Here is a 12,857-nt window from a genome sequence, read left to right as displayed (position 1 = left end):
CAATTGTTTTTGTCAAAAAAATACTCATTATTATAATATTATTCAATGTTAATAAAAACCAAGTGATTTTCCAAAAAATAGTTTTTTAGAAAATATTTTTGAGCTAATTTATTTGAAATGTGATTTTAATAAATAAATTGTCTTTATCTAATTTTTTTAAAATGTTTTTTTGAGAGTTAAATATTAAAAAAAAGAATAAGCGTTAATGTATTTTTAATATTATAATTATTTTATAGAAAATAACATCTATTATTATTATTATTAAATAAAAAAACATATATATTCAAAATTTTAATAAATATAAAATATAAATAAATAAGAAATAAATTAAATATTTATCAAACAAAATATATTTAGGAATCATTCCACATGAAAAATAAAGTGTTTAGTATCTCACAATTTTTTTCAATGATTTAATATATAATGTAATTAGTGGAATTAACTTTATTACGACAACTAAAAAGAACGGAAGAGTATCTCATAAGAAACAAAGTCTGTTTTGCTGTTTCAACACTTCAAGAACATTGTCGTCTTCCATGCACGACCAACTCACCGGAGTCGTAAATTCTCAGCAAATAAAACAGTCACTGTTACTGTAACGTGCCATTATCCCATACGTTCTCATCAAAACAAACTCCCATCAACCAAAAAGCAATAAGAATATTTCTTTTTTTTTTCTTTTTTTTATACTTTAACATCAATCGTCTTCATGCTATAAACATAAACATTTGTGTATTGTATTCCATATTTAACACAATGTCTGAACCAAAAACTATCATATTACATGGAGATTTACAACTCCATATTATTGAAGCTCGTCATTTACCTAACTTCGACATAACTTCCGACCGTCTTCGCCGTTGCTTCACTTTCGGTGGTATATGTGGGAAACCACATCATTCCACCGTCGAACGCGCCGGAGGTGATCGCCGGAGTGATAAAAAAGATCACCACCGGAGAATCATTACCAGTGACCCATATGTTACCGTTTCAGCTCCACAAACCGCTCTAGCCCGAACTCGGGTTATTTCTAACTCGCAATACCCATTTTGGGATGAGCATTTTCGGATCCCTTTAGCTCATCCTTTAGCCTATTTGGAGTTTCGGGTCAAGGATGATGACCTTTTCGGAGCGGAAATTATGGGTAAAGTGAAAATTCCGGCGGAGAGAATCGCTACCGGTGAGGATATCTCCGATTGGTTTCAGATTATTGGGTCATCCTCAAAACCCGATACGGCTCTTCGTGTACAAATGAAATTTTACCCTTATGAGAAAAACTCATTGTACAAACAGGGGATTGCTTCAGATCCTCAGTATTTAGGGGTGAGAAATTCGTATTTTCCAGTGAGGAAAGGGAGTTCAGTGAAACTATATCAAGATGCTCATGTAAGTAATAATGTAAAGTTCCCAGAAATTAAACTGGAAAATGGTACAAATTTTGAACACAATAAATGTTGGGAAGATATATGTTATGCTATTGCAGAAGCTCATCACTTGATTTACATTGTTGGATGGTCTGTTTTTCATAAGATTAAGTTAATCAGAGAACCCACAAGGCCATTGCCAAGAGGAGGTGATTTGACACTTGGTGAATTACTTAAATACAAATCACAAGAAGGTGTAAGAGTTCTGTTGTTACTTTGGGATGATAAAACTTCGCATGATAAGTTCTTCATTACCACGGTATGAACTGTTGAAATATACCTTCTGATAAAGTATAGTATTATATTGTGGCTTCAATACATACTTTATTCTTGTTTATTAAAGGTGTTTAGATTATATAGTAGCACGTGACTATCTTTACTTTTTAATATGTTTCATGGCCAGTAGAATCTATAAGCTAGCAGCATTTTAACTTTAGCACGTTGCTGTTATTTTATATACACTGTCACTCCATTTCGATTTTCTGGTTTGGTTTTGTCTTTGCTCGAAGTATAAGAAAGTAAAAGAAGATTTTTGAATATGATGGTCTTAAACTAAAATACGTTGAATGTATCAAAATGTCATTTGATTTGTGGATTTAAACATATTATATGAGAAGTTGAAATTTAAGAGTTGTCAAGAAAGGAAAAATAGTCTAAACAAAAAGTAAGACGAACTAATTGAAACGGATAAAGTAATATTTTTTTGTTTTTTCCCTAACTCCAACGACAACATTAATTGTACACTCGTACTTAACTCTTGTTGGTCTCTGTTATTTAGTGTGAAATTCTTAAAGAAAGACAAAAGTCCCACATCGGTGATTAATGAGATGGGTGGACTCTTTATAAGGCATGGGCAATCCTCCTCCCTTTGAGCTAGCTTTTGGGGTGTGAGTTAGGCCTAAGACCTAATTTCACAGAAATTCTTCATTTTTTTGTTTAAACTCCAATGACTATGTAGCCCTTCATAATTTCCTATATGGCTAATATTCTGCATACCGCTCGTTGACATTTTAAAGGCCACTAATCCTTCCTAGCCTCAAGACCTGCATGGTCAATTCCTTTTAGAACATTTTCAGCTAATATATGGACATAGTTATACCCATGATTATGAATGGAAATCTTTCTGTGCAATTTAGATATGTGCTGGTAACGTCTATTATTGGCCAAACTGAGCTCAGTGTAAATCTGTATCGTCAAACAACAATTGCTTTTGTCTTTAAATTCCAAGATGATGCATGCCTTCAGTTGTAGTTCTGGTTGTATATAGCACCCTTTACAATAATTTGAGATGGCATTTGTTGCAGGAAGGATTAATGGGAACTCACGATGAGGAGACCAAAAAGTTCTTCAAGCATTCATCTGTGATTTGTGTTCTGTCACCGCGTTATGCTAGCAGTAAGCTCAGCATTATGAAGCAACAGGTAACTTACTTATCCTAGCCGTTTGAAATAGCTGCCAGATTAGCATTATGAAGCAACAGGTCAACTTTTTAACCATCCACCAGTTTGTCAGGAAGATAGTCTAAAAACTTTGGGTTTTAGCTTCTGTACGTGACTATGAAGTTACTGTCCCTGCAATAACCTTTCAATAGTCCTGTCGATACCCAATTCTCATAAAATAGAAAGTGTTCACATAAGTTTGCTGGAGAAATGAAAAAAGAGGTCAAAATGTTCAGCAAGAAAAGATTGCAATGATGCATTCTTTTTTGTTGTTAATGGTCAATACTGTCCTGAATATGGACTGGAAAACGTACTTCTTATAAACATAACACATCAGGCTTTGCTGGTTTGAGTGAATCTAAATTTTGTTATTTTGCATATCTAATGATAGCATGAATATTCCGTATTAGAAATCTATTCTTGCTTTGACACAAAACCACTTCCTTACTCTTTGGCCTTTATCTCCCCTTTGTTGATATTATTTTGCATATTTAATTCTTTCTTCCAGGTTGTTGGAACCATGTTCACGCATCACCAGAAGTGCATTCTTGTTGATACACAGGCTCCTGGTAATAATAGAAAAATTACAGCATTCTTAGGAGGTCTTGATCTCTGTGATGGTCGCTATGATACACCTGAACATCGCTTATTCCGTGATCTTGACACTGTATTTAAAGATGATTTTCATCAGCCTAACTATCCTGTGAGTATTTGTTGTTCCAAATATTTCCTTGATAATTCTGATACCTGTATTTTTTAATTTGGTGTGGTTCCTACATTTATAATTGATAATTACAAGAAAGACCTTGTCAAAAAAAACTTTCTAGAATTTTGAAGTTGGTAGGTAGAGTCAGCCTCACAAATGCAGATGATCTATAGCCTTGTTCCATATTCTCTCTTGCATTATGTTGACAATTTCTTACAAAGAGTATTTTGCTAAGAATTTTCGAAATTACTATAGTTTCTATTGCTGAAACATGTATGCTGACTGCTATCCCGAATTCAACAATAAGAAATTACGAGAACAGTCAGTAGGCACCGATATGGCAGTACAGAAATCTGCTAGTAGATGTTAGTTGGGAGAAGGTCTAGTACACTTTATTGTTCATTCTAGATGGACTACCTGGGCTGCTGCAGATTGATAATTATAACTAGTGAAGACCAAGTCATGTGAAAAGAATGATTCTTAGGGTTCCCTGCTAAGCTATATACCTTATTAAGTGAGTTAATCTCAAAAGGTCACTCACCTTTGTTTGTTAATTTATCTGGTAAAGTCATTGAACTTTATTTTGTATCAATAAAATCACTCGACCAATTAAAATAGACATGTTTTCAAATGATTTGTCAAATATGTTGAGAGAAACCCAAACCCAACACCACCACCCGCCGGCCATAAAATCAATGTTTGCTTCTACCGCTACCGATTTCCAACACCAATCTATGTAGCCTGAATCACAACTCCACTGAACAGGAGAACAACATCGAAACACTTAAGCTTTATCCAGTTGAAAATAACACCAACTAATCTACGTAGCCTGAATCACGATTATCTTAATTTATGAAGTCCATATATAAAAAATAATTTATTTTGTCATCTCAATATTTTCTTAACAATAAATTTGATTGAGTGATTTCATTGATACAAATGATTAGTTGAGTGAGTTTACTGATATAGATGTCTGAGTGAAGTGATTTTATTGATATAAAATAAAGTTTCATGATTTTACTAGATAAACTCTCAAAGTGAGTAACCTTTTAAGATATTAGCTCCTTATAAAGTATCCAAAAGTCTGTTCCAGCATATGAAGTTTAATCCATCTGTTAATGCTTGTAGACATTTTAGAAGTTGTTATTGCTCATGTGACTAAAAATGTCAGCAAGAAAAGGGCATCCTGTAGTTCAAAGTATTCAATTTTTGATGCCTGTTCGACTAGTTTGGGCTGTAAAGCATGTCCGCAACTTCTGTAATTGCTGCAAAAGTTATGCTCAGGATTTTTCTAAGCTGTCCATGTTGGTTGAATCAAGCGTGTTTCTGTTCCCTTTAGGAATAGTATGGCTCATAGAAAAGTTATCCCGGGATAATTATGCAAGGGATGTAATACTGGGATTAATAATCCAGTGCATATACCTCTTTTTGACGAATGTTTGGTTCATTGCATTGAAAATGGGATATACGGTGTATAGCGAAAATATGTATTTGGTTTAAAACAAGATAAGTTTTCTCTATAATTTCACCCTTATTTAAAAACTATTTTGGTCTTCCTGTTCTATCCAAGGATTGGTAATCTTGGTATTAGAATCCCAGGTAAAATCCGGTTCAAGATAATAGTATAATTCTGGTATCGTTTATACTGGGAACAAATCCACCAATCAGGATAAAATAATCTCTAATTTTATACTGGGATTATTTTTCTAATCCCAATAACAAACTGATCCAGAGTTCCATTCCTTGCTGGAGTTGATGCATGAAGAGGTTCCTCTCTTGTGAATTTCACCAGCCTTAACTCTGTTTCTGAACGGAATTAGCAAATCTAAAAGGGTTTACTTTTTATTTCAAATGCCAAATGGGGAAAGGTAGAGCAGAATGAAGTTCTAGTAAAGTATTCAGAGCTACTTTTTATGCTTGAAGGCCCAAAGCAATAGGGCATCTTGTTAATCACTTATCCTTTTTTATGAAGATCCCGGATATAATTTCTATATATGTATGTAGATACATACATTCTGGTTTGATCAATGCTTCTCTATGTAGGAAACATGGACACTTTGAAAATAAATCTTTAATTTAACTTTATTCTGAAATACCACAAGAATAATGTTGTTATATCTACTTACTTTTTGAAGTGTCTGAAACTACTGTTACCTACAAGCTACTGTTGTCCCAAACTATTTAGCCAAGTCTTTTGCATTTTTCATGCCATCTAACATGGGGAAGTGGTCACCCTTTGATGAATAGAAAAAAAAATACTAATGGTAATAAAAACTAGGTGTCTATGTGATAAAAAGGATTCAAAAAACATAGAAAAACTAAAATATGAACTGACACTCATGTCCTTGGAATTTGAGAATTCAGGTAAAAGTTTGTGTTTTCCTATATTGTTATTTTAATATCATTGTAATTTATTGCTTGGATGCTGATGTAAATTAGTCTGAGAGTTGTATTTTGTAGGCTGGTTATTGTATAAAATTTGTCATCAGCCAATTTACACAAACACTATACAAAGCGTGCAGTTGTTACTATGTCAAATCTGTTACTTTATTGAAAATAAGTCTTAGTTGAAAACTAGGTTTTGGAGAATGGTAAACAAGAACTATAAAAAAAAAATAGGTTACTACACAAACAATGACTTGAAGAATTTTCTAGTGTATTACTCGACATTCAGTAATTCATTGATATATTCCAATGTTATTTGACTTAAATTTCTCAAGCACTTTATGGAAGTTTAATGTGTTGAGTTATATTTACCTTATTAGACATATCCAAGGACTATGATTAAGTATATTAAACATAGAGTATTTGATTGTCGACCGTAAATAAGGTTTAACACCCCAAGTTACTTAGGTAAGGGTTGTAATGGTTGATTTAAACCAATGACTGTGAAAGTGAAACTAGGCAGTTTCATTATATGATTATTGCCAGCCACATGTTTATGTGATTTCCTATGTCTTTCCTACCATGACATTTAATACTATTTCTTTTGATCGTGGTTTTCTAGTTGATTATATCTTTATAATTGTCTTTTATTTGTACCACATATACTAGCCAGGGACCAAGGCCCCGAGGGAGCCATGGCATGATTTGCACTGTAGAATTGATGGACCTGCTGCATATGACATGCTTATAAACTTTGCTCAGCGATGGAGGAGAGCAACAAAGTGGAGGGAATTCTCTTTTCTCAAGAAAACAATGGCTCGTTGGCATGATGATGCAATGCTAAAAATCGAGCGTATCTCATGGATACTCAGCCCTGCTTTTGCTGTTTTCAAAGAAAGGACTGAGATTCCAGAGGATGATCCCGAACTATATGTATCTAGGGAAGATCACCCTGAAAATTGGCATGTGCAGGTAGATATTTCTCTTTCATGCAAATGATTTTACAGAATTCGCTGGATCACTTTTAATGCTCATCGTCATTTCTCATATTGCAGATCTTTCGTTCCATTGATTCAGGTTCAGTGCAAGGTTTTCCTAGGAGTACTGATGTTACTGAGGAACAGGTATAGAAACCATAATTTATTATCATAATCTTTTCATAGTTCTGCTAAACTAGCTATACTTTATATGGAGAATTAGCAGAAAATATATCTGATTGCCCATCACTATTCACAATTTCTGTGCGCTATGTCTTTTGCAGAACCTTATCAGCTCAAAAGATCTGGTAGTAGACAAAAGCATTGAAGCAGCATACATCCAGGCGATAAGATCTGCTCAGCATTTCATATATATTGAAAATCAGTATTTTCTTGGGTCATCATACGCTTGGCCATCATACAAAGATGCAGGTAAATTTATATTCTCTTGCTGGTATTGTCGAATATAAATGTAAAATACATGACACTATGTACCCCCAAATAAATAAATAAAAGATAGGATTCTCAACCAAAAGACGTGGCTTGGGTTTTATATTCACAAATAAAATTGTTGAGCCGATTTACATTTGCTACTTCAGTGCATTTGACTAATAGGTAAATCCAGATGGTAAAGTCAGATGTTACTTTAACTATCATATTTTACATGGCCATCATACAGATAAGATGTGTCCTTGTTAATAATTGCATCAGAAAGTTGCTGTTATACTCTAACAGGTTTCAATGTTTTGTACTTCCTATTCCTAGAACAAAGTTTAAAAATTTTGTAACTTCCAATTCGTCTCCACTTTATTTTCTTCAAGTGTTTCATTTACAGATAGTCTTGAAAGTTTTCCATTACTTTTTATAGCTCTTACAAGTTTAATAGGATCGTCCAGTCGTCATTTGAGCTGATCAAAATTTCTTGTTCTACTTCCACTTAAAAGCATTGGTTCTTTTTTCTTACCAGACCTGAATTCGTGTTCCTACTGTTATTTTTTATCAGGAGCTGATCATCTGGTACCAATGGAGTTGGCACTGAAAATTGCTAGTAAAATTAGATCCAAGGAACGGTTTTGTGTATATGTTGTTATGCCCATGTGGCCCGAGGGGGATCCCAAGTCCACTACTATGCAAGAAATTCTATACTGGCAGGTAATCTGTTCCCTGGAACATCATTACCTGTATATTGGATTTCATAAATGTAATTTCATCTAACATTGATTATGTGATGCACTGCTCGTGTTGGGCAGCTAATAGAGATGCCAGCTGTTTGGGTATCCAAAATCCTTATGCATCTGTTATCGTGTGGATTAGCATAAAAGGGAATGGAAATAGCTGCCCATTTTCTAATCATTCTCATCCTTATAAATTGGTATTTTATTTCTTAAATATGTAGGGACACAAAACCAAGGAAAAAAGATTTGAGAAAGGATGTCAATGGGGAAATCTTTTGTATTTGAGGAACCCGGCAGAATGAATGAGAGGATAATTTTGAAAAAGAATGCTACCTTTTACTAAAATATTTTATGTTATCTCAAGCTTATGATATTTTTCTATTTAAGTTTGATGATTTAGAGTGTTATGATATAAAAAGATGCATCAGACACAAGAATTTTCTGAATGTGCTTTATTGAGATTTCTCGTGCTTTCAACAGAGCCAGACAATGCAAATGATGTATCAAGTTATTGCAAGGGAGCTCAAGTCAATGCAGCTTCTAGACTCGCATCCACTAGATTATTTAAATTTTTACTGTCTTGGCAACCGTGAAGCGAATGCTCAATCTTCTTCTGATGCTGATAAGGTAATAGCCAAGTGAATTTGTGTAGTTTGTGTTAACTTGAGTAGATAAACACGACATGCACTTGCAGTGAAGTGGAAGGTCATCATGAAATTGAAAAATTTGTGCTCTTTACTCATAGATCTAGCTTGTTGGCTTGCTGGTGTCTATGAACCGATCACTTTTTAATCTAATCTAGTAGGTTTTATATTTAGCCCATAGTATGTCTGGATAAGGGAGTGTATATGGATAAACTGTCTTCTTCATAAAGGTGTTACATTTCTTTATCTATCTTCCTTTCATGTCACTTCCTTAAGTATTTCTCCTCACACTCTGTGTGTGTATATATATATAGGCTTAAGTCATATGCAGCCCCTTAGAGTTATCCGCATAATTCACTTAGACACCTTAACTAAGATTTGTACCTATTAAACACTTCTAGACTTCAAATTTATACCACTTGAGCACTTTTTGCCTACCTGGCATTGTGAGTGTGATTCACAGCTCATGAGCGCGTGAAAGGATTTTTTTTTAGTTGAATTATTTTTTAAATAAAAAAAAACAGTCAGCTTTCTTCTTCTTCTTTGTGCTTCTTTGCCATCAATAATTTCTCCGGCAATCGCCATTGCCATTGCAATCTTGTTCTTCTTTCGTTTTCTTTTCTTGTCAATTCAATTCATTTCCCTNCGCCATTGCCATTGCAATCTTGTTCTTCTTTCGTTTTCTTTTCTTGTCAATTCAATTCATTTACTTTTCATCATCATTTTTTCTTCAAATTTGTCATTATCGCTGCCATCACATACTCCTCTTTTGAGCAACCACCAACATCTCTACCATTAACCTATCATATGGTCGTTTTATTTCTTAAGACGGGATAAAGAAAAATAAAAATGAAAAATTCGTAGTTAGTATATGTTAAAATTTATTTTTAAATGAACAATAACAATGGTTGAAAGGGTTATCTTCAAGGGAAAGAGAAGAAGGGGGAGGTTTGGGTGGGTGGGGTGAGGTGGATTTTTCATTTTTTTTTTCTTGGTTGAAACTCTTTTATTTTTTAGATTTAGATTTTTTTGTATTTTAATTTCATTTATTTAAGATAATTAAACTAAAATGCCACATGTCCTAGTTTAATTTGTTATTTTGCCACATCAACTGCGTGTGTGTTGCACGCACTTTATTTTTTAACTAGGTGTCAGAAAAATGTTTGATAGGTATTTATTTTTTAAGGTTAAAGTGTCTAATAGGAAAATGGATATGTTGAAGTGTTTAAGTGAAATATGTGGACAACTTTAAGGGGCCGTAAATGACTTAAGCCATATATATATATATGCATTTGACACAAATATTGGTTTGGGATGAGTTCAGATAGAGTGACATGGTCTCTGGGGATTCATATAGCGGACCTCAACTTGTTGGGATTGAGACATAGTTTTGATATGTGTATGTGACGCTAAGTAGAGTTACAATTTTTTCTACAAATATATTTTGTTCCTTTCCCTCCACAGTCCACATAGCCCAAGAAATACATGCAGGTACATTTATAATTAGGTCTTCTTCTATACCAGCATTAAAGTAACTCCCAGCTGTCTTCATAGTCCACTTTTGTTCAAAGATGGTAAAAAGCAGGTTCCATAGTTGTCTGGTAACTTAATAATTGAAAGACTGGTGATTTGAATCGTCAACCTCCATTTCACATAACAAGCATCTGTGAAATGCAACATATATTGGCAGATCATGTTTCATGAAATTACTTTACTGTGTTGAGATTCAATTAAGCTTGGCAATTTTTGAAGGCATGTTTTCAATCTTTGCCATGCAACCAGGTCTCGGATTCGTTTAAATTTCAGCGTTTTATGATATATGTGCATGCTAAAGGAATGATAGTAGATGATGAATATGTCATAATGGGTTCAGCGAACATAAATCAACGATCTTTAGCTGGGTCGAAGGACACTGAGATAGCTATGGGTGCCTATCAGCCGCATCACTCCTGGGGAAAGAAGAAGGAGCATCCACGGGGACAGGTTCGAATGCTTGATAATTTTCCCTTGCAAAATTCTATATTTTCTAAATTTATTATTTGAAGTTAGAGAGAAAAGATGAACTTTGGACAACATATTATAGACAGGGGAAGGAATCAATACTAGTCTACTGTTAAGTCAAAAGTTCATACTGTTTTGAGATGAAGTTGCGCAAAACTCTGATGTTTAAGTGAGTCATTTCTTTTTTTTCATATTGTCTTGATCTCCAGATCTATGGGTATAGAATGTCTCTGTGGGCAGAGCACCTCGGAACGTTAGAAGATTGTTTCCAAGAACCAGAAGCATTAGAATGTGTAAGGAGAGTGAATGCAGTCGCTGAAGATAACTGGAAGAGATACACAGCTGATAACTTCACTGAATTGAATGGACATCTTCTCAAGTATCCCGTACAAGTAGATGCTGATGGCAAAGTAGGTTCCTTACCTGAATATGAATGTTTTCCAGATCTTGGAGGTAAAATAGTAGGAAACCCGTCCCCTACCATCCCGGATGTTTTGACCACTTGAGTTTCAAAGAATAGTCATGATGGCATCCGATACAAAGAAGATTAACACGACCCTGTACAAGAATGACACACGCAAATTCAACAATTCTCATGTTTCTGAGTCTCTGTCAATGTAAAGATGGAGCATATAGCTGTAAAATAGTATACTCTCATTCATGTTTGATGTTTATGTTGAAAAGAACTTGAAAAAAAAAAGCAATGCCTCCTGGACCTTGCTTTTGTTAAAGAAATGAAAATTTGATTGTCAATTACTTCGTTTTTGTTAATTCCCATTGATTTAATTATTCTTAAACAACTACATATTTTCATTTTATAAGTGAAAATTAAAACAACCAGAATCTTACTTGTTGCCTGGTTTGTATTCTAACCATTTCCAAGGACTGCTAATTTCATTTTTCTTCTAATCTATCTACTAAAATTTTTAAATTCAACATTTTTTGTTGGCAAAGAAGGATAGCTAGTCTTCTCTCTCTGTGTTCTTGCTTTTGCATGTTATTATTATTTTGATAGAAAAATAGACCCCACTGGCCTCTTTTTGGTTATTCCAAAATAGTTATAGTTAATTTCACAAGTATAACTCTGGGATGATTTGAAATTTCAAAAACATGTCTATCAGGAAGTGATTATCACTTTTATTTTATTTTTGTTTCCTTTGTTTAAATTTTAATGTATGAAATGAAATATGATTTGGAAGATTAACAAAATCAGATTTTCTCTTTATTAACTTCTCTGTAATTTAGCAATAGGCTGTTCATTAGGTGAGGCACTAGTAGTATAGTATAGGAATTTTTTTTTTAAAAAAAAAAGTCAATTGGTTAGTCCTTGCTATGAAAAATGACACATATAACTTGAGATTTGCTTAGTCTAGTCAAAGTTTGATAAAGATAATTATAATTATGGGAAAAGGCTCAAATATGTCACTGAATTTTCAGAAAATGCTCATTCATGTCATCAGTTAAAAGTTTGGCTCATTTATGTCATTACTGTTAATGAAAAAACTCATTCATGCCATTATTTTTTAACGGTGATTTGCAAAACCATTTTTGACACGCGGCCAATTATAGTTCGGTCACGTCATCAATGTTTTATTAAAAATAAAAAAATAATAATTCAATTTTATTCAGAATTTTGATTTTTTTATTAAAAAATTTGATGACGTGGCCGAATTATAATTGCGCACGTGCTAAAAATGATTTTATAAAATCATTGTTAAAAATTAATGGCATCAACGAATTTTTTTTTTAACGGTAATAACATAAATGAGCAAAACTTTTAACTGATGCCATAAATGAGTCTTTTCTGAAAGTTTGATGGCACATATGATCCTTCTCCCTATAATTATTTGTCTCAACTACTAAAAGATAATAAATATTCTATAAAAGTAATTGAGAAGCATCAAATTTATTCAAACATCACAATTACCAAAAAAAAAATCATTTTGAAGCCACTTGCTAGTAAATTCTGACTTGCATTTCGGTGTTGCAAAGTAGGATCTTTTACATCTTTAAGGATAAAAGAGTGTTTAAAGTTTGCTCGTCTAGGTAGATAAACTCTCTAATTAAAGTCTTATTTATTTGTACTTAATAAAGGGTGAAAAGAGT

The 12,857-nt window shown here is 33.4% G+C and overlaps 1 protein-coding gene across 1 annotated transcript; it reads left to right on the top strand.

Annotated features, from left to right (window-relative positions):
- The first annotated feature begins 470 nt into the window (after positions 1-470).
- LOC107009422 (phospholipase D delta-like) lies at positions 471-11,507 on the top strand. Its single transcript, XM_015208757.2, has 10 exons — positions 471-1,683; positions 2,729-2,845; positions 3,372-3,566; positions 6,624-6,926; positions 7,010-7,078; positions 7,216-7,363; positions 7,935-8,083; positions 8,587-8,733; positions 10,533-10,733; positions 10,961-11,507. Exons 1-10 carry the CDS (start codon positions 757-759, stop codon positions 11,255-11,257), a joined length of 2,553 nt encoding a protein of 850 aa, XP_015064243.1. The 5' UTR covers positions 471-756; the 3' UTR covers positions 11,258-11,507.
- The last annotated feature ends 1,350 nt before the right edge of the window (positions 11,508-12,857 follow it).

Source organism: Solanum pennellii, chromosome 2, assembly GCF_001406875.1.
Source record: "Solanum pennellii chromosome 2, SPENNV200".
NCBI lineage: Eukaryota > Viridiplantae > Streptophyta > Magnoliopsida > Solanales > Solanaceae > Solanum > Solanum pennellii.
Note: the sequence above shows the minus strand (reverse complement) of the source record. Positions and strands in the feature narration are given on the sequence as shown.

Excerpts from the sequence above, each read along its gene's own strand:
- LOC107009422 (XM_015208757.2), top strand. The coding sequence starts at position 757 with ATGTCTGAACCAAAAACTATCATATTACATGGAGATTTACAACTCCAT. Across the intron at positions 2,846-3,371 it reads TCAGCATTATGAAGCAACAG|GTTGTTGGAACCATGTTCAC; the intron begins GTAACTTACTTA and ends TCTTTCTTCCAG. Across the intron at positions 8,734-10,532 it reads CTTCTTCTGATGCTGATAAG|GTCTCGGATTCGTTTAAATT; the intron begins GTAATAGCCAAG and ends CCATGCAACCAG.